At 43.8% G+C, this 18,180-nt stretch overlaps 1 protein-coding gene across 1 annotated transcript; it reads left to right on the forward strand.

Moving 5' to 3' along the window:
- The first annotated feature begins 1,140 nt into the window (after positions 1–1,140).
- On the forward strand, positions 1,141–16,537 carry LOC133368407 (uncharacterized). The gene is made up of 11 exons (XM_061592613.1): positions 1,141–1,246; positions 2,625–2,720; positions 4,059–4,141; positions 4,332–4,451; positions 5,497–5,590; positions 7,238–7,333; positions 8,559–8,641; positions 8,817–8,936; positions 9,381–9,474; positions 12,073–12,203; positions 16,386–16,537. Exons 1-11 carry the CDS (start codon positions 1,180–1,182, stop codon positions 16,407–16,409), a joined length of 1,008 nt encoding a protein of 335 aa, XP_061448597.1. The 5' UTR covers positions 1,141–1,179; the 3' UTR covers positions 16,410–16,537.
- Positions 16,538–18,180: the final 1,643 nt, after the last annotated feature.

Consider the following 18,180-nt stretch of genomic DNA (forward strand, 5'->3'; position numbering starts at 1 on the left):
CTGCTCCCAAGTAGGTGTCCATAGGAGTGCAGCCCTAATTTGGTGCTAGTTTTCTAGATTGGTGTCCACATGTGCACTGCTTAGCTTGTTAACATTTAGATGTATGCACAATAAAACTCACATAAAACATGTATCTTGTACAGTGACATTTCCACCACAATTTTCACAACTGAGGTTTCAATCAGTTCTGGGTCCATGCTGGGTACAACGAAGATTTCTGTCCCTCATTAACAAATCAAAATTGCAAATAATGCAAGGAAGACTAACAGTGCAATCCTGTCCATGTATACTTAGATGTAAGCCCCGCCAGTTCAACAGGGTTTACTCTTAAGTAAATGTGCGCCGTGCACAGGATTGCAGGCTAAAACCAGCTTTTTAGCTTCACAGATTTGCATGTCTGGGATTCCATACATCCTCGCTCGGGAGGAAGTTCAACTGCAATCGGAAAGGCCTTACTTCACAAGGGCATCAAGTTGTGTAGAGAAAGTGGATTGATAAAAGTTCTCCCACTGTCATAGCACTTGATCTCAGGGACATCCAATGAAGCAGATCATTGAAAGATTCAGGGCAGACAAAAGAAAGTACTTCACACAGCGCATAATGAAACTATGCAATTCACCCCCAAGAAGAAGTAGTGATGGCCACCAGTTTAGACGGCTTTAAAAGAGGATTAGCCACATGGAGGATAAGGTTATCAATGGCTTCTAGCCATAATAGCTATGCTCTGCTTCCGCTATTGGAAGCAATATGCCTTTGAATACCAATTGCTAGAAACTGCAGGCGAGGAGAGTGCTGTTATGCTTAGAATCTGCTTGAGGGCTTCCCATGGGTACCTGGTTAGCCATTGTGGGAACAGAGTCCTGGACTAAACAGGCTTCTGGCCTGATCCAGCAAGGCTCTTGTTACATGCTTTCAGCTGGAGAAACCACACACAAATAGTTTCCAAATCTCGTGTGATCTGTGCTGCATGTGAATATTGTTCATGCAGGACAGAGAACAGGGAAGAGATTCCTTTTTAAATCCAGTTAAGTTCTAGGCAAGGAAAATGTTACACTCATGTTGCAGATTCTTAGTCAAACAAGAAAGCAACACAGAAGTGAGACACCTTTAAGGGGGCAGGAATGAGGGTGTGGTTCCAGGTCTTGAAAAGGATTTAGGAAGGAGCCTTGAAGCCATTTCATGGAAGTTGCTCTGGTTTCTTCTCTATTGGTTGGGTCAGCAAGCAACAAGCGTGATTGTAACACAGGTAGGTTTTGTCTCTGGATGTGTGGAAGAATGATGTGTAGTAGCCCCTGCCCTGGGTTACACATTTGTACAGGGTGATAGAGGAGGCTCTTCTGGTGAAATGCTCTTTTATGCTACACTTTAGTGTGGCATGCCATGTGCATTTACCTGTTCTGTACTGTGTGACCTGCAAGACATTTCCGTCACTGAGAATTTGTATTTTTTTCACCAGCACTCAGTGTGTGGGGAGGGATGACTGTGACTTTTCTTCCATTTCATTTTCATATGTCAAAATTGATATTGTGGCTACTGTCTGGAATGTGGTTCTTGGTATTTATTAGCATCAGCTAGATGCTCCTTTTGTGGAGGTTCTCCTCTTGCCCCTAGCTTGTACCATTATAAACGTTTGGGATAGTTCAGTAACTTAACAAACTTTTCATTGAAAAAAAAATTGAGTGTTTTTTTAAATTATGTACTAGCAGAACAAAGTACAAGAAAATGCAGATCTGTATAATTCTTACAAAAAGCCATGTCAATCTTATCCCAAAGTGTATAAGGATATATTTTCTTTGTTGTTGCTATTGTTCAAGTTTATTGCTACAGCATTTTTAGACTAAAAAGACCCCTGAGGTAGCTCACAAAGGGTCACATGCAAAGTTTGGCATCACAGCCACACCACACATTTAAAGCACATGGCTTCCCCCCAAAGAATCCTGGGAACTGTAGTTTAAGGGTGCTGGTAATTGAAGCTTTGTACAGGTAAACTATGATTTCCAGGGTTCTTTGGGAGGAAGCAATGGGGGGCTGTGGCCCAAAGATGTAACCTACAAACATTTAAGACAGCAAAATCCAAACACTTTTAAAATGACTAAATCCAAATCATCCATATTACTGTTAAAGGCAAAGGGCACTCACCACAAAAATGTCAGAGGGAACAGGAGCGAAACTTTAGGGAGCAGCTCCTCCTTCTCAGGGTCCAAGGTGGTGGAGTGGGGCAGAGCAGGTAGAAACTCTCCCCCCTTAGTGGCTCAGCACATGTCTCCTATAGCAATGCCTTTCTTATTACTTGTATGCTAATATTTAACAACTAATGCATTCTTTTTGTATTGTTTTTATTTTGCCGATATGATTACATAAATAACAAAATTGGGGGAAATTCTTTGCAGGTGCTCAGTGGCTACTGCCCTGGCAACAACGTCCTTCCTGAAATTTAAAAGCCAGCCAGATTAAAAGGGTGGGCAAAGTAGCTTCATTGTCCTCCTGAAGATGGGACAGCCTTTGCCTGATGATCAAATGTACTTAGACAGTATTTTGTACTCTTGCTTGCAAAACAGGTGAGCGAATAGTGCAAAGGTGGCAGTGTTTGCTAGCCTCCTTATGTCTTGCGTTTCTTATCCTAGGTCCACCCACTGGGTTCTTGCCAAGCAAAATGAGCTCCCTTTCCTGTCTTTCAAGTTCCCTTTCAGCAGATGAAAACGTTGGGCCTGGCCTTTGGGGTAAGGATGTGCTTTTGGCTCTGTTCGTTAAAGGCCATCCAGGGCTTTCTAGTGAAACTGGAGCCACCAGAACTGCTTAGACCTCTTGCATCAGAAGCTGATACAAGGACAGGGCATTGGTCCATTTAGCTCAGAATTGTCTTCAGTGACTGGAAGTGGCTCTCCAGGATTTCAGACAGGGGTATGTCCCCCATCCCAACCTAGATATGCAAGGGACTGAACTGGAGACCTTTTGCATGCAAAGCAGATGCTCTTCCGCTGAGCCACTGTGGTGGCAGCAGAATAAAAGAAAAATACAGCATTTAGTGTGTTGAAGGGAGGGGGATCATTGGTGGCATTGTGCCAAGGACTCCCTGGAGTTGGGTGCTGCTCCTGGGATAGACTTTGCTCTCGATTTGCGGTAGAGAACAGGCAACCCTGACCTGGATGAACAAATAGTCTGATGTGGTGTAAGGCAACTTTCTTCTGCTCTCCAGGACAGAAGGTAAGAGCCCAGCTAATGATGTAGAGAGCACAGCCTGTTCTGTTAGACACAATAAAACAAAACAATACTTTCTGTGCATACATTCAATGCTTTTATTTATTTATTTATTGTAAACGAGGTGCCGGTACTCATACCTTGATAAAAGTGCTGTGGGTTCCAGCACAAAATGTCTGCTATGGGCAGCAAAAAAGAGGTGCCAGTGAGTATTGTCCCAAAAAAGTACTGTGTACATTTATGGGGAAGGAGAAGGGGAAGGGAGATAGGGGTGTGTGCAAACCAACCCAGCATTCATACATTCATGCACATAGGTCTGTATATGGCCCTCTCCTTCTGAAATTGAAATGTTAGACATTTAGGGCAGTATTCATTCAACTAAATTAGCAAAATGGGATATTCTTTTCCCCCCCATGTGCACCGCACACCATCCCCAAAACTGTTCTGGAAAGTTAGAGGCACCCCCTCAACAGATTTAGGGGACACACAAGGGAAGGAGAGAGGGAGAATGTTCCATTGCGCAAGGAAAAATATTTGCCCCGATGCAACCAATGACTTAATGCTACATTAAATACATCCCTCAGCCTCCATGAATTTCCTTAGCAGACAGTTGTATTGTCCCTCTGCTAAGTTCCAAAGGACTGGGACATAATTCACTAGTAAATTTGACTGTTCTGTTAGGCTTGATTGAGAGATATCTGGCTACAGTTTGTTGACCTTTGTACAGACATTCTCTGATTAACATTCTGGGGACTTTCCCCCCCATCTGACTCTTGAAGCATGCCCATCATTGAGCTGCCTGGAGTAGAGTGATCACTGTAAAGGAAGTTACAATGCTAAATATCTTGATGTCTCCTTAGGCTGTGAATTGAATGGTGAGAGCAGGAGGTATGAAGTGAAGGAACAGGATGACATATTGGAACACTTTCTGTACTTGCGAACGGTAAGCTTATATTGTGATATTTCTTGTTGCAAGTGATAGGTTTGATTCTGCACATCTTCCACTTGAAAGCATAACTAGTCCACTCGATTTCCAAAATGCCTTCCCCCCCCCCCAATTCTGTGCAAAGCAAAAGATTGATGTGCAGAAAACTGTGACTCTGGATATAGTGATTCTGTTCTTGCTTTTCCAGGTGTCTCTGGGTGAAGATGCCAATGATGAGCCCCATGTGGTGGCTGTGGAGTCCAAGAACATGAGCAGTGTCCTCAAACCAATAACCGTTGCATCACTGAGGCCCTCTGTCTTACCAATGGTAACTCCACTGGGCAAAGAATTATGTGATGGCAGCTTTTGCTACCACAGGAACAGAGGGTTGTAGTCAGCTAAGCCCTACTCAGAGTAGAACCACTGAAGTTCACAGGCATGTCTAACTTGGGTTCATTAACTTCAGTGGTTCTACTCTGATTGGGACTAGCCTTGAATCCTACCCACATGAGCATAGGGAACCACCGTATATCAAGTCAGACCAGTGGTCCTCTTAGCTCAGCATTGCCAACCCAGGGGTGGGGAACCTCAGGCACTGGGACCAAATGTGGCCCTCCAGGCCTCTCTGTCTGGCCTTTGGGCCTCTCAGCCATATCCTCAGCTTCACACCAGCCTTGAGTGTTTTTGCCTGGTTTGAATGTGTCCTTGAACTCTGATAATACTTTTTGCTTGCATGAATGGAAGCTCAAGAGGGTTGTAGGATTGTGTGTAGAAACTACCCTACAGTGCAAAGGAAATATTTACATTCATTGTTCCTCTGATTTTTGCCTCTGGCCCCACCCACCAATGACATGCAGCCCACAGAAGGCCACATTTTTTTAAAAAAAGTTTTCATAAAAAGTCATCAGCATTTTAGGGCATATTTTTCCTAATATACACATTTTGATCTGTCTTGGAGAGCCATCATCAGGGGACCATGCAGAGATCAAATTGTTTGGACCAATCTAGTCTTTCATATTTATTATTTATTTATTAGATTTATATCCTGCCCTTCCTCCCAGGGTGGCAAACAAAAACACTAAAACACTCTAAAACATCATAAAAGCAAACTATAAAACATATTAAAACAAAACAGCTTTAAAAACATCTTAAAAGCAATTCCAACACAGTTGCAGACTGGGATGTCAGTACTTAAAAGGCTCATTGAAAGAGGAAAGTCTTCAGTAGGTGCCGAAAAGATAACAGAGATGGTGCCCTAATATTTAAGGGGAGGGAATGTGATATGTTTTTGTGATGTCACTCTCCCGCCTTTTTACGGCAGAATGTTCTAGGATAAAAACATTCTAAAATCTGTTGTTTGCTTCTTAAAACAGATCAGTCTTGATGACTTTGAATTAATCCCTCCTGTTGTCTTCATCCTAAAGTCTGGAACTGGGCCAGTTTACCTCAATGGGCAACATGTGATCTGTGAGTGAAAATGGGTCTCTTGAGAGGGAGTGGAACCAGCATCCACTGGTGCAAAAAAAAAAAAAGATTTAGAGGACTGCTTTAGAAATTTGGTTAAGAGTGGAGCCCACATGTTACCAAATTCATCCAAGCTACACAAGAAGTGGATTGTAATGTGAAAGACCAACCCAAATTGTGTTTGCATTTTGACAAATTTGTAGGGCAGTACAATATCTCAGAGAGGAGGTCAGGTCTCCTGCTCCCCTGGTGCATTCACTATAGCTGCTGAATTTCCCTGCTTTTTAAAGTTTGATAGAAATATCTGTGGGCTATAGGTACATTTTTAAACAGCAAAGTTTTTTTCCTATTAGTGAATACTGGAAATGTGGATGTGCTCCTTCATACTGGGTGGATAGCACCATTAGGCCAAAAATCTGTGTACCTTGGCTGTGATCTGAATATGCAAATCCACTATTAAAGATAGATTCAGGCTTCCACATCCCTTACATCTTCTGATCTGGATAGCCAACTGCGGAGTTTCTTGCTCTCTTCCCATTATAACTTCGTTTCATTAAGTACTGGTAAGGATGGGTGAATCTGTAAATTTCAGTTCCGCTTAGTTTCTCATCTTTCCAGTCTTAAGTTCATTTCCACATCAGTTTGGGAATTTTATTTTTTAAAGTCCTCATGTAAATTCATCAGCATTTTAGTGAGAATTTATTCTAATATACACATTTTTGTATGCAATTTTGCTTAATATCCACATTTTTGCAACACATTTCCCCCCGAATTCCTCATATAATGCATTTTTGAACATCATTTTCACGAATATACCAATTTTATGGATACTTTGTCCCATTATATGTGTGTTTGTACACATCACTTAGTTGAAGTACAATTAAGAGAAGTGCAGATTTCGAAGGATTGGTGTGTTTTGGTTCATACATTGCCTCAAAGTGCAAACTGGATAATTTAAATGTGAATTGATTTCTCGCCCATCCCTATGCATTGGTGTAACAAAGTACAAGAAAATTCTGATCCGTATTCACCATTAGGAACACTGTGAAAAGCTATTTCCAATGTGTGTAAGGAACAGGCTATATTTCATTTATCTATTACTACTTTCCTTATATGAATATTAAAACATGTAAATGTACTGCCTCCAAGTCGATTCCGACTTATGGCAACCCTATGAATAGGGTTTTTGTGGTAAGTGGTATTCAGAGGTGGTTTACCATTGCCTTCCTCTGAGGCTGAGAGGCAGTGACTGGCCCAAGGTCCCCCAGTGAGCTTCATGGCGGTGTGGGGATTTGAACCCTGGTCTCCCAGGTCGTAGTCCAGCACCTTAACCACTACACCACACTGGCTATTAATGTGTTTATTATTGTATTACTGTGATTTTTGCTGATATGGTTAAATAAATAAAAAATGGGGGAAATTCTTTGGAGGTGCTCAGTTGCTAGTGCCCTGGTAATTGTGACCTTTCTGAAGCATAAAAGCTAGCCAGGCTTAAAAGGATGGGGCTGGACACAGCAGCTCAGTTGTCCTCCTGCAGGTGGGACATCCTTTGCCTAAAGTGTTTTGTACTATTATTGTGAAAAACAGGTGAACTAATGGTGCAAAGGTGGCAGTGTTTGCTATCCTTACGTCTTATGCTTCTTATCCTAGGTCCTTCCACTGGGTACTGTCCAGACAGAATGAGGTCCCTGCCCCACCTTTCAAGTTCCCTTTCAGCAGGTGAAAAACCCGTGACTGTCCTTTGGGGTAAGGATCTGCTATTTTTTATATTCCTTAAAAGCCATCCAGGGACTTCTAGTGAATCTGGGTTCCATGTAGCCACCGGAACAACGGCTTAGATCTCGTGCATGGGGCGCTGCCTGATATGACAGACCATTGGTCCATTTAGCTTCGCATTGTCTACAATGACTGGAAGTGGCTCTCCAGGATTTCAGACAGGAGTGCCTCTCCCATCTCCATCTAGAGATGCAAGGGATTGAACCTGGGACCTTCTGCTGCAAAGCAGATGCTCATCCACTGAGCCACTGTGGTGGCAGCAGAATAAAAAAATACTGCATGGAGGGTGTTGAAGGGAGGGGGATCATTGGTGGCGTTGTGCCAAGGACTCCCTGAAGTCTGGTGATGGTCCTGGGATAGACCCTCTGCCTGATACTCTGGAGAAGCCATTGCTGTTGATTTGCAGTTGAGAATAGACAATCCTGACCTTGATGGGCCTGGGCTCCTGCTGGGAAGAAGGGCGGGATCTAAACCAAATAATAAATAAATAAAAGGTCTGATGTGGTATAAGGCAACCATATGTCTGCCCTTCAGGACCGAAGTTAAGAGTCCAACTAATATAGACAGCGCACCCTGTCCTGTTAGGTTTTTTTCAATGTATACATTGAGTTTTTAAAAGAAATTAACCACGAACAGGGGATACAGCCAAACAAGACATAATAAACGATAATAAAACAAAACAGTACTTTCTGTGTGTACATTTATGGGGTAGGGAAGGAGACATGTGGCTGGTGATCAGACCAACCTAGTGGTCCATACATTCATGCAAATTGGTCTGTATATAGAGTTCATATATCTGAAAACTTCCCTTGCACTTGATCACCTTCTCATAGACTGCCAGTTGGTTCATGGCTTCTGTCCATTATACAACTGTGGGAGCGTAGACCTCTCCTTCCAGTAGTGAAATGTAAGATGTTTAGCTGCCATGAGTGCATTTTGTAGTCAGTGATATTGTCTTGCTGCCAAGTTCCAAAGGGCTGGAACATAATTCAGTAGTAAACTGACTGTTCTGATAGGCTTGATTGAGAGATACCTCACTACAGTTTGTTGGCCTCTATACAGATATTCTCTGATTAACATTTTGGGGATGTTTTCCCATTTGTGAATATTGAAACATGCCCATCATTGAGTTGTCCAATGTAGAGCGGTCACCATAAAGAAAGTTGCATCTCTAAATATCTTGATGTTCCCATAGGCTGTGAATTGAATGACAGGAGCAAGAGATATGAAGTGAAGGAGGAGGATGACTTACTGGAACACCTTCTGTACTTGAGAACGGTATGCTTATATTGTGGTATTTCTTGTTGCAAGTGATAGGCTTGATTCTGCACACCTAGAAGCATAACCAGTCCTCCCCCCAAAAAAAAACACTCCCCACAATTCTGTGCAAAGCAAAAGACTGATGGGCAGAAAACTGACTCTGGATATATTGACCCTGTTGTCACTCTTTCAGGTGTCTTTGGGTGAAGATGCTGATGATGAACCCCATGCAGTGGCTGTGGAGTCCAAGAATATGACCAGTGTCCTCAGACCAATACCAATTGCATTGCTGAGGCCCTCCATTTTGCCAATGGTAACTCTACTAGGCAATGGCACATGCGATGACAGCTGTTGGGGCAGGCTCATGTGGTAGAAGGCAACCTTTCTAGTATTGCAAGCTATGACAGGCCATAGCTCACTGGCAGAGTATCTGCTTTGCATGTAGAATGTCCCAGGTTCAATCCCTGGCATCTCCAGGTAGGGCTTGGAGAGAATGAAATACTGGTGTGCTGCTGCCAGTTAGTGTACACACTACTGAGCTAGATGGATCAGTGATCTGACTCGGTATAAGACACCTTCCTAGGTAACCTGTTTTTAGACAGCCATCATCTGGGCAGCATCCTGATATCAAATAGTTTGGACCACTCTAGCCTATGGGTGTGTTATTGTGATGTCCCTCTTCCACCTTTTTACTGCAGAATGTTTCCGAAGAAAAACATTCTAAAATCTGATGTTTGTTTGTTTGTTTTTTAAATAGATCAGTTTTGACTGTTTTGAATTAATCCCTCCTGTTGCCTTTATCCTAAAGTCTGGAACTGGGCCAGTCCATCTGAACGGACAACACATTATCTGTGAGTGAAAAAATTGGGCCTCTTGAGAGTGGGTGAAAGGAACTTTGAAAACATTTTACTTGGCTAGCCAGATTAGAAGATGAAAGGCATAAGGATGCCTGGTTTTGTTTTTACTAGTGGATTTGCATATTCAGATCACAGCCAAGATCCACAGATTTTTGGCCCTGATGGTGGTATCCACCCAGGATGAAGGTGCACATCCACATTTTCAGTAACATACTTAGTGATATTACTTTCTGATACCATTGGCAGCTACTTGTTGGTAGGTGTAACTGTGCTCTATGTCTTGCTGGCAACAGCTGTAAATGACATCCAGGTATGAATGCATTAAAAAAAAGTGGACTCTGATGTGGTATTGAATGTGCAAATCCACCCTGACACTGCCTTTCTTTGTAGCGTTATATTCAGAACACTTTATGTGTGCGACGCAAACTGAACCTTGTTTCAATAGTCATTGCTTCCCTATGCTGAGCTGGGGGGAAGGGAACAGTTCCTAGAGTTCCAGGAGTGTGTGTGGGAGCCCCAGTTACTAGCTGTAACTAGAAATTCTGAATGAGGTTCTTTGGGCTCCACTCAACAGTTTCTAAAGCAGTGGACATAACCTTTTTTGGAGCAGTTTCCACTCTGGAATGTGTCATACGCTCTGGGCACCAGCCACAAAATGGCTGCCATGGGATGTGGCATACCACCAAATGGCTGGCACATCTCAAGAGCAGGAAGGAGGTACGTCCATGAAATGGTGTGGGCATACACCCCCTTTCTGCCTTTCCATCAATGGGTGGAAAAGGCACGATATCAGCCACTGCCACCTTGAGTCAGACGAGCTCTTTGCATCTCTCTCTTTGGAACAGGAAGGAGGGTGGGTGCCCAGTCCTGGCATGCAATGAGATGTTGGCATGTTTAAGAGGCATGTTCAATGTTGGGAAGGCCAAGCTTGCACAGGTGTCATAGTTACCACTGGGGCACTAACACCTGCAGGGACCACATTGGCAACACCCTTTCTGAAGAGTAAACCTTGGGTTTCACTTGTAACCAAATAGGTGTTGCTCAGGGTCACGCTGTTTGTTGTTTATATTTATTGTCTGCCCTTCACCAATAGATCCCAGGGCGGATCACAAAATCTAAAATACAATCTTAAAATGTGGTGTAGTGGTTAAGGTGTTGGACTACGACCTGGGAGACCAGGGTTCGAATCCCAACACAGCCATGAAGCTCACTGGGTGACCTTGGGCCAGTCACTGCCTCTCAGCCTCAGAGGAAGGCAATGGTAAACCCCCTCTGAATATTGCTTACCAGGAAAACCCTATTCATAGGGTCGCCCATAAGTCTGAATCGACTTGGAGGCAGTCCATTTTTTTTTCCAATCACAAGAACAGGGTGGCTTCTGAAAACATACACTTCAGGAGGCAAAGACCAGGATAAAGAGATGTGTCTTTGTACTGCTTTCAAGTCGATTCCGACTTATGGCGACCCTATGAATAGTTTTCATGAGGCTGAGAGGCAGTGACTGGCCCAAGGTCACCCAGTGAGTTTCATAGCTGTGTGGGGATTTGAACCCTGGTCTCCCAGGTCATAGTCCAACACCTTAACCACTACACCACACTGAAAACTGAATAAAAAAGGTGCCAGATGCACCTCTGTAGGGAGGGAATCGCACGACTTCTGGGCTGCCACCAAGAAAGCCCTGTCCTGGGGCATCATACCCCAAACGTTTTAGGGTGGTGGAACTATCAAGAAAGCCCCCTCTGCTGATCTTAACACCCAAGAGGGTCTGTAGGGAAGGAGCCAGTTTCTGAGATATCTGTTAACATTTCTGCCTCTTCATTCTGGGAAATGCAGTGAACAGTAATCCTCTGGAAAGACTTGATCAGTTCTTGATTTTAAAGGAAAACTAGAGGCTGCATGGAAGGCCAGTCAAGAGTCTCCTGGTAGATTTTATGGATATGCAACTGTGGGAGGGGGCTGGGTTGGAGCTAGTGCCAAGTCTGGGGGGTGGGGTGTGGGGTGTGTGTGTGGGGGGTGGGGTGTGTGTGTGTGGGGGGTGTGTGTGTGTGTGTGTGGGGTGTGTGTGTGTGTGTGCCATCAGCCCCCACACTGTTGCCCCGGGGCTTCCCCTTCTGACCCACAGCACCCCTTCTTGTCCAGCTCCTCCCCTGTTGCAATCAGGCCTGAATTAAAGGCCTTCGATTGTAGCCAACTTTTAAAATAAAAAATTTATTGGAAGACCAAACAGTTGAGGATTGCCAGCATGCCAGTTGCTAGCATCCTGGTCTTTTTGCAAATGCCAGCCTTTGCTGGTATTGTGACATCACATCCTGCTCTCATGTCCATTATTCTCCCCAGTCCCAGCCCCCTCCCCTCCATCTTAACTGGCACAGAATTCTTTGTGCCATTGAGTACCTTGGCTGCGCTCACCTAGTAACAGAAGACTTGAGCGCCTCCATCTCCGCACAACCTGGGGCCCTTTTTTTTAAACTCTTCCTCTCTCCAATTTTGGGCTCTTTTGCTAAAGGAAGGAGGTGATGCCTTTCAAAGGAACACAGTTGTGTTGGCTGTGCTTCTTAAATTTAGTCTTTCCTGGTAACTCTCTCTTTCAAGTGGATGACGGTTCCGACTACGAGCCGTCGGAAGAAAATTTTCTGACTGATGCGGACACCGGGGAGAGTAGCTATAGTGAGAATGAGGTACAATTCAATGCTGAAGCAGAAGCCAAAGGACAATCACAGGCAGTAAGTTGTGTTCATTTCTTTCATTTATGTGTATAGTTCATGCGAGAGAGCCAGTGTGCTGTAGTGGTTAAGGTGCTGGACTATAACCTGGGAGACCAGGGTTCGAATCCCCACACAGCCATGGAGCTCACTGGGTGACCTTGGGCCAGTCACTGCCTCTCAGCTTCAGAGGAAGGCAATGGTAAACCCCCTCTGAATACCGCTTACCAGGAAAACCCTATTCATAGGGTCGCCATAAGTCGGAATCGACTTGAAGGCAGTCCATTTCCTTTTTCCATAGTTCATGCTTGTTCCCTAAGTGTAATCCAGGATCCTGTAGGTAGTGCACAATAAATAACAGATGTACCAATATCTGGGAATACCTTTTGAAAGCTGATGTATACATTCATTGACCCAGTAGTCTTCAACCTTTTCCAAACTCGGGAGTTGCCTTTAGCCCAAACATGCACTGCTGTTGTGACCCACCTTAGATCAGACCATTCTTACAGAGGGCGATCATATGCCCATGAGAAGGCCACAAGTGGGACCCGAGTACAACGGTGTTGACCCCACTTGTGATTCCCAGCACCTGGTATTCAGAGGCCATCCCGCCTATGCTATGCAGGTTCTCTCGGGAGTAGGCTGCACTGGCTTTGATGGAGCTATTCTCAAACAAGGATCCAGGGGATTTCTTTTTGTAGAACAGACCAGGACAGTTACTGTTCAATAAAGCAAGAAGTAATTCCTTCCTGATTTTTAGTGTGCTGTGTGTATTTGTGGAAATATACAATATGTATCTGTGGATATAGAAAGAGTCTTCATTGGAAAAACTACATAATATGGATATACAGGAGATCTGTTTGAATCGGACTTCTATTTTTAACTGAAATGCAACAACTCTTTCCCATCGCTATCTTCTTGATGATTACCGTTGAGTTGACCACCCTTAAGTTCTTCTTGGGGGCTGGTGTTAGCAATTGGCATGGTTGGCCACCTGCCAAGGGCCATTGTGATTCCTGTCACCATTAGCATAGCATTGTTGCTACCACCAGTCATTCACCTCCCCGGTATCTCCTCCTCCCCACAATGTTATGTTTATCCAGTGGCACTTACTGTGGTTGACTGCATACTGTAGTAGATGGCTGACATGTTAATTTTGGCAATGGATCTTGGGTGTGGCAAAGCTCTGTTGGGTTATTACCATGTTGAATGCTGGCAACTCTTGTCCAGTTTATCTATGACAGAGTTTGGTAGATGCAAAAAATAAGAAATTGTGGGGATGGCATCTTGTAGATCATTTAAAAAAAGAAAAATCCAGCTTCACCTGGTTTGCCAAGCACACCCCTTCTTCATAGTTGGAGACCGTGCAATATAGATTCATGCCCTAGTGACCACCAGATTAGATGACTGCAACACAGTGTGTGAGCTACCTTTAAAGCATTCAGAAACTGCAACTACAGCAAAATTCTACTCTTGGAGTGCTGATAAGTGTTTTTGTCTCCATCTCACCCAGTGGTGGCTGGTGCTCATTGGGACTGGTAAGGTGGAAGGGAGGGGCCCCAACAAGAGGTGGAGCCAGAGCCAGCTTTGTCTCCATCCTCCTCCCTGCCTTCTACAAAGGCAACCCTGAGATTAAGGAGAGGAAGCTGATAGCCAAATGCCATCTCCTAGACTGGTTGTAAGTAAGAAGGCAGGCAGATGAGGGCTGGTTAAGGGCAGACTGAATGTAAGTATTTATTGATTCCTTACACTTATATACCACTTTTCTTCCAAATAGCTCAAGTGTTTGGTGGGGCGGTGCCCTGTTTGCCTTAATGGATCTGCTTCTACTGTCACACTAGTTTTGTGTTATCAGCACTAGTTCCTGTCTGTTTCCTTGTTCAGTTCAAAGTGCTGGCATTAACATCCAAAGCCCTAAACGTTTGTAATCTAGCTACTTCAAAGACTGCCCGATTCCATATCCATCTTTCCATGCCCCAGTCATATTATCTGTGGCCCTGTTCCTTCATTCTTCAACCCCATGATTTATCAGAAAAGTTCATTATTAAATGAAAGCTGGGAATCTGTAGATATTGCGTAGTATCCAATGCTAAATTAGATTCATTAACTTCAACCCTGAGTAGAGTTGAATATGGCTCTATAGTTCATCCAGGGCAGGGAGGGACAGCTGTTCTGCCTGTGGATATCCATCCTAAGGCCTCTTCCGTAGGGGGGCAGACCTTGTGGCAATGTTTTGCCAAGCAACTTACATCGGGGCCCAATTGCTGTAGTGTTTTAGGTGGCTGGTAAAAATGTGTCTATTTTTAAAAGGCCCTTGGCTGATTATTATTTTTTCCTGGATTATTCTGATGTTTGGAGTTCTGATTACTTGTTCTGGAATTGGTGGTGGTGGTTTGGGTTTTAATGCTTTTATTATTTATTAGCATTTATATCCCACTTTTCCTCCAAGGAGCTCAAGGAAGCATGTATGGTTCCCCTGTCTCCATTTTATCCCCACAACCCTGTTAGGTTAGGATGAGAGAGAGAGACTGGCCCAGGGTCACCCAGTGAGCTTCATGGCTAAATGGGGAGTTGAACCCTGGTCTCCGAGGTCAGAGTCTGACACGCTAAGCACTATACCACACTGGCTGTCTTTTTTAATTGTGATCTGGCTGAACTGCCAATTGTTTTATATTTTAATACTTTTTTCTTTCTTTTTGTTGACTGCTTTGAATTTCTTTGGGGGGGGAAATGGGGGAGCAGGGTTAAGTAATAAATAAAATTAAAGACAAGTGGGTCCTGCAACAAAACATTCCAATGTGGAAGACTCCTGTTCAAAATACTACATCCTGCCCCCCCCCAATTAAAAGTCAGTCAGCATTCTATGGCTACTGAGCATGCTCAGTTTTCACTGAGCTGTCTCGAGGTTCTCTCTCAGGATTTTTCTGAAGGGGGTGTTTTTTGTTTGTTGGAATTTCTCAGCCTTCTGATTAGGGATGGGTGAATCTGCCAGTTTCTGTCTCTCTTTCACTAGTCTTAAGTTCTGTTCTCCACATTAGCCTATAGTGTTTTTCAAAAGTCCTCATGAAAGTTTAGCAGAATTTTAGTGCACATTTCTCTTGATATCCTTATTTTTGTATGCAGTTTTTTCCTAATATGCACATTTTTGCAAATCATACTTTCTCTGATATTTGCTTTCCCTAATACAATGCATTTTAATGTTTTCACTAATACCTACATTTATATGCACACTTTACCCTGGAATGTACATTTTTGTACACATTAGCTGGCTTAGAGAACTTCATTGCAAAATTCAGAGAAGTGCAAGTTTCAAAGGATGGCTGTATTTTGGTTCACCTGTTGCTTCAGGAAGTACGAATTGGGTAGATTTGCCTTTAAATACAAACTGAATCTCCCCAGTCCCTGCTTTGGATATCACTTCTTTGTAAGAGTGATACCATTTTGGCTACAAAAGTAGCATCCTGGACACTAAAAGCTAAGGGAATGGTTTAATACTATGGTAAGTTGGCTGTTGGGTAGTGCCAAATGCTGGCTATTGTAAAACGGCTGGATGTCAAAATGCTGATGCTGACTATCGCCTGGCCAAATATTTGTGCAGCTAAAGAATATTCAGAGTTTTTTGCAATCTCAAGCATTCATACAACAGAATTTTATGTGGGTGGATGTTGATTTCAGCTCTGTTCAAAAGACATGAGTTTCAGATGCTACCTTCTTTCAAAACTTTATCCCAAAAATTGCTGTTACTGAATTCAGGTTTGGCTTAGCCTATGGATTCTGGCTCCCTCTGCTGGCTTCTTCAGGAGAGTGGGATATTTTTGCCTAATTTTTGTGTTCCAGCAGCATTTCAATCTAGTAGTTGTAATCTAGTGGAGTTTTTTATTATTTAAAAAGCAGGGCTGGGAAACCTGTGGCCCTCCAGATGATGATGGACTGCTGCTCCCACCATTTCTGACCACTGACCATACTGGCTGAGGCTGATGGGGGCTGGAGCCCAAAAACATCAAGAGGGCCTTTTTACCCAGCCTATAAGGCTCCCACAATGGCTACATAAGATCAACAGGAAAAATACAATTTTAAAAAATCAAAACTGCTTTTAAAAAGCTGGCAACACTAGCAGTGAGCGGCTTCAGACTGGGAAGTTCTCCATGTTTACCAACTTTAGCACTAGAACTGATTGTTGGCTGTTTTCTCCCTCTCTCTTAGGAAGAAGCATCTAATGAAAGATGATGTCCCATTTCCTAGTTGTAGCAAGTATCACATGCAGGGGGTCTGCCAAAGCGACAACTTTGGACAGTTCCAAACACTACAGATGGATTCTACAATGGGATGGTTATTAAATATCTGTTAAACAGCTACTTCTCTTCCAGTCTGTGCCATGGTGTCCTCCTGGTTTGGAAGTATTGTGGAAAAGAATGGGGGAGGGTTGGCTAAAAGATTACCAATAAGGTTCACCTGGATAGTCCACTCAAGCATTAAACACTAGCGGCAGTGGCGACTGGTGACTCCATGCCAGTGGGACAGTGGAATCCAGGTTTTAGTCCGAGCTTTCAAGTAGCTGTCCAAGGTACTGGAACCAATTAGGTTTCAACACCTTAGACAGCTCCTTGAAAGTACTGACTAAAACCCAGAGCGGATTCCAAATGGAGCCAACAGCTGCCACTGATTAGCGGCCAGCTTTCATAATATTAGAACTCGGGGTTGTCCATTGAAACTGACAGGAGGCCGCTTAGCCTCTACTTCACGGCATCCAGTTGGAGGAGGCCATTCTTTCTAGACATCCTTTCTTTGCTGAAGATTGTTAGGGAAAGAGCAGAGGGGCAGCCACAATGATCAAAGGGTTAGAGCAACACCCTCACTTGGAAAGGGTGCAACACTTGGGACTTTTTACTTTAGGGAAAACAGGTGAGTAACAACAGAGGTATATAGGGTTATGCATAGCGTGGAGAAAGTGGGAAGGAAGATGGTCTCCCCCCCCCCATAATACTAGAGCTTGGGGTCATCTAATGAAACTGAACATTGGAAGATTCAGATAAAACGCTACATATTGCGGGAGTAAAAGCCATAAATCTGTGTGGCTTTGAAAGAGGATTAGACAAATTCATGGGGGAGGCTATCGATGGCTGCTAGCCATGAAGGGTATGTTCTTTCTGCACTGTCGAACGTAGCATAACAATGAATACCAGTTGTTGGGAATCACAAAGGGGAAGAATGCTGTTGTACTCAGGACCTGCTTATGAGCTTGCCTTGAGCATCTGGTTGGCTGCTATGAGAACAGCAGGCTGGACTAGATGAGCCTTTGCCTGATCCAGCCAAGGGGGAGGGTGTTTTTCTGTTCTTTAGCTTAATACTCATCAGGAGCAAATATGCAGCATCCTATGGACCTGGGAGAGAGCCACCTGCCACTGACAACGTTTAGCCTAGAGTTTGTGTATAAATGGCCTCTCCATTCTCCCACTCTAGATATAGGGGTGGGGAAGGATCATTCCACTGAATTTCTCCAGTGGAAGGAGAAATTCTCCCAACAGTTTCCACCCACACCTTCTTACCGGGGGATCTGTCACTCAGCAGTGTAATGGCAAATTCAGAAGTGCAGAGTCCCTTCATAATAGTCACAGCCACACCCCTTCTAAAATTATACAGCCTTCTACAATTATAGAATATTCTGGCTGGGCTTGAATACTTCTTTAGGAGACTTGTTTCAGTGACTAGCACACTTCCCCTTCATGCTGATTGGCTCACAAGGCACCAGAGACATTGAGACCCTGCTCCCAAAAAGGCAAGGGATCTAAGACCTCCTGAGACCCTGGCTGAGTACACCTCTGCTGTCACTACAAACAGAGGCAGGAGGTGTAACTGTGTTGCATAATGAAGTTGGGAGGGTTTCAAATTTGTGACGGATTTGCATATAATAGGGATAGCCAACACGGTGACCTTTAGATGTTCTTGGGCTACAGCTCCTATCAGCCCCACTGGCGTGATTGGAGTTGCAGTCCAACAT

This window comes from Rhineura floridana, chromosome 12 (assembly GCF_030035675.1).
Source record: "Rhineura floridana isolate rRhiFlo1 chromosome 12, rRhiFlo1.hap2, whole genome shotgun sequence".
Classification (NCBI taxonomy): Eukaryota; Metazoa; Chordata; class Lepidosauria; order Squamata; family Rhineuridae; genus Rhineura; species Rhineura floridana.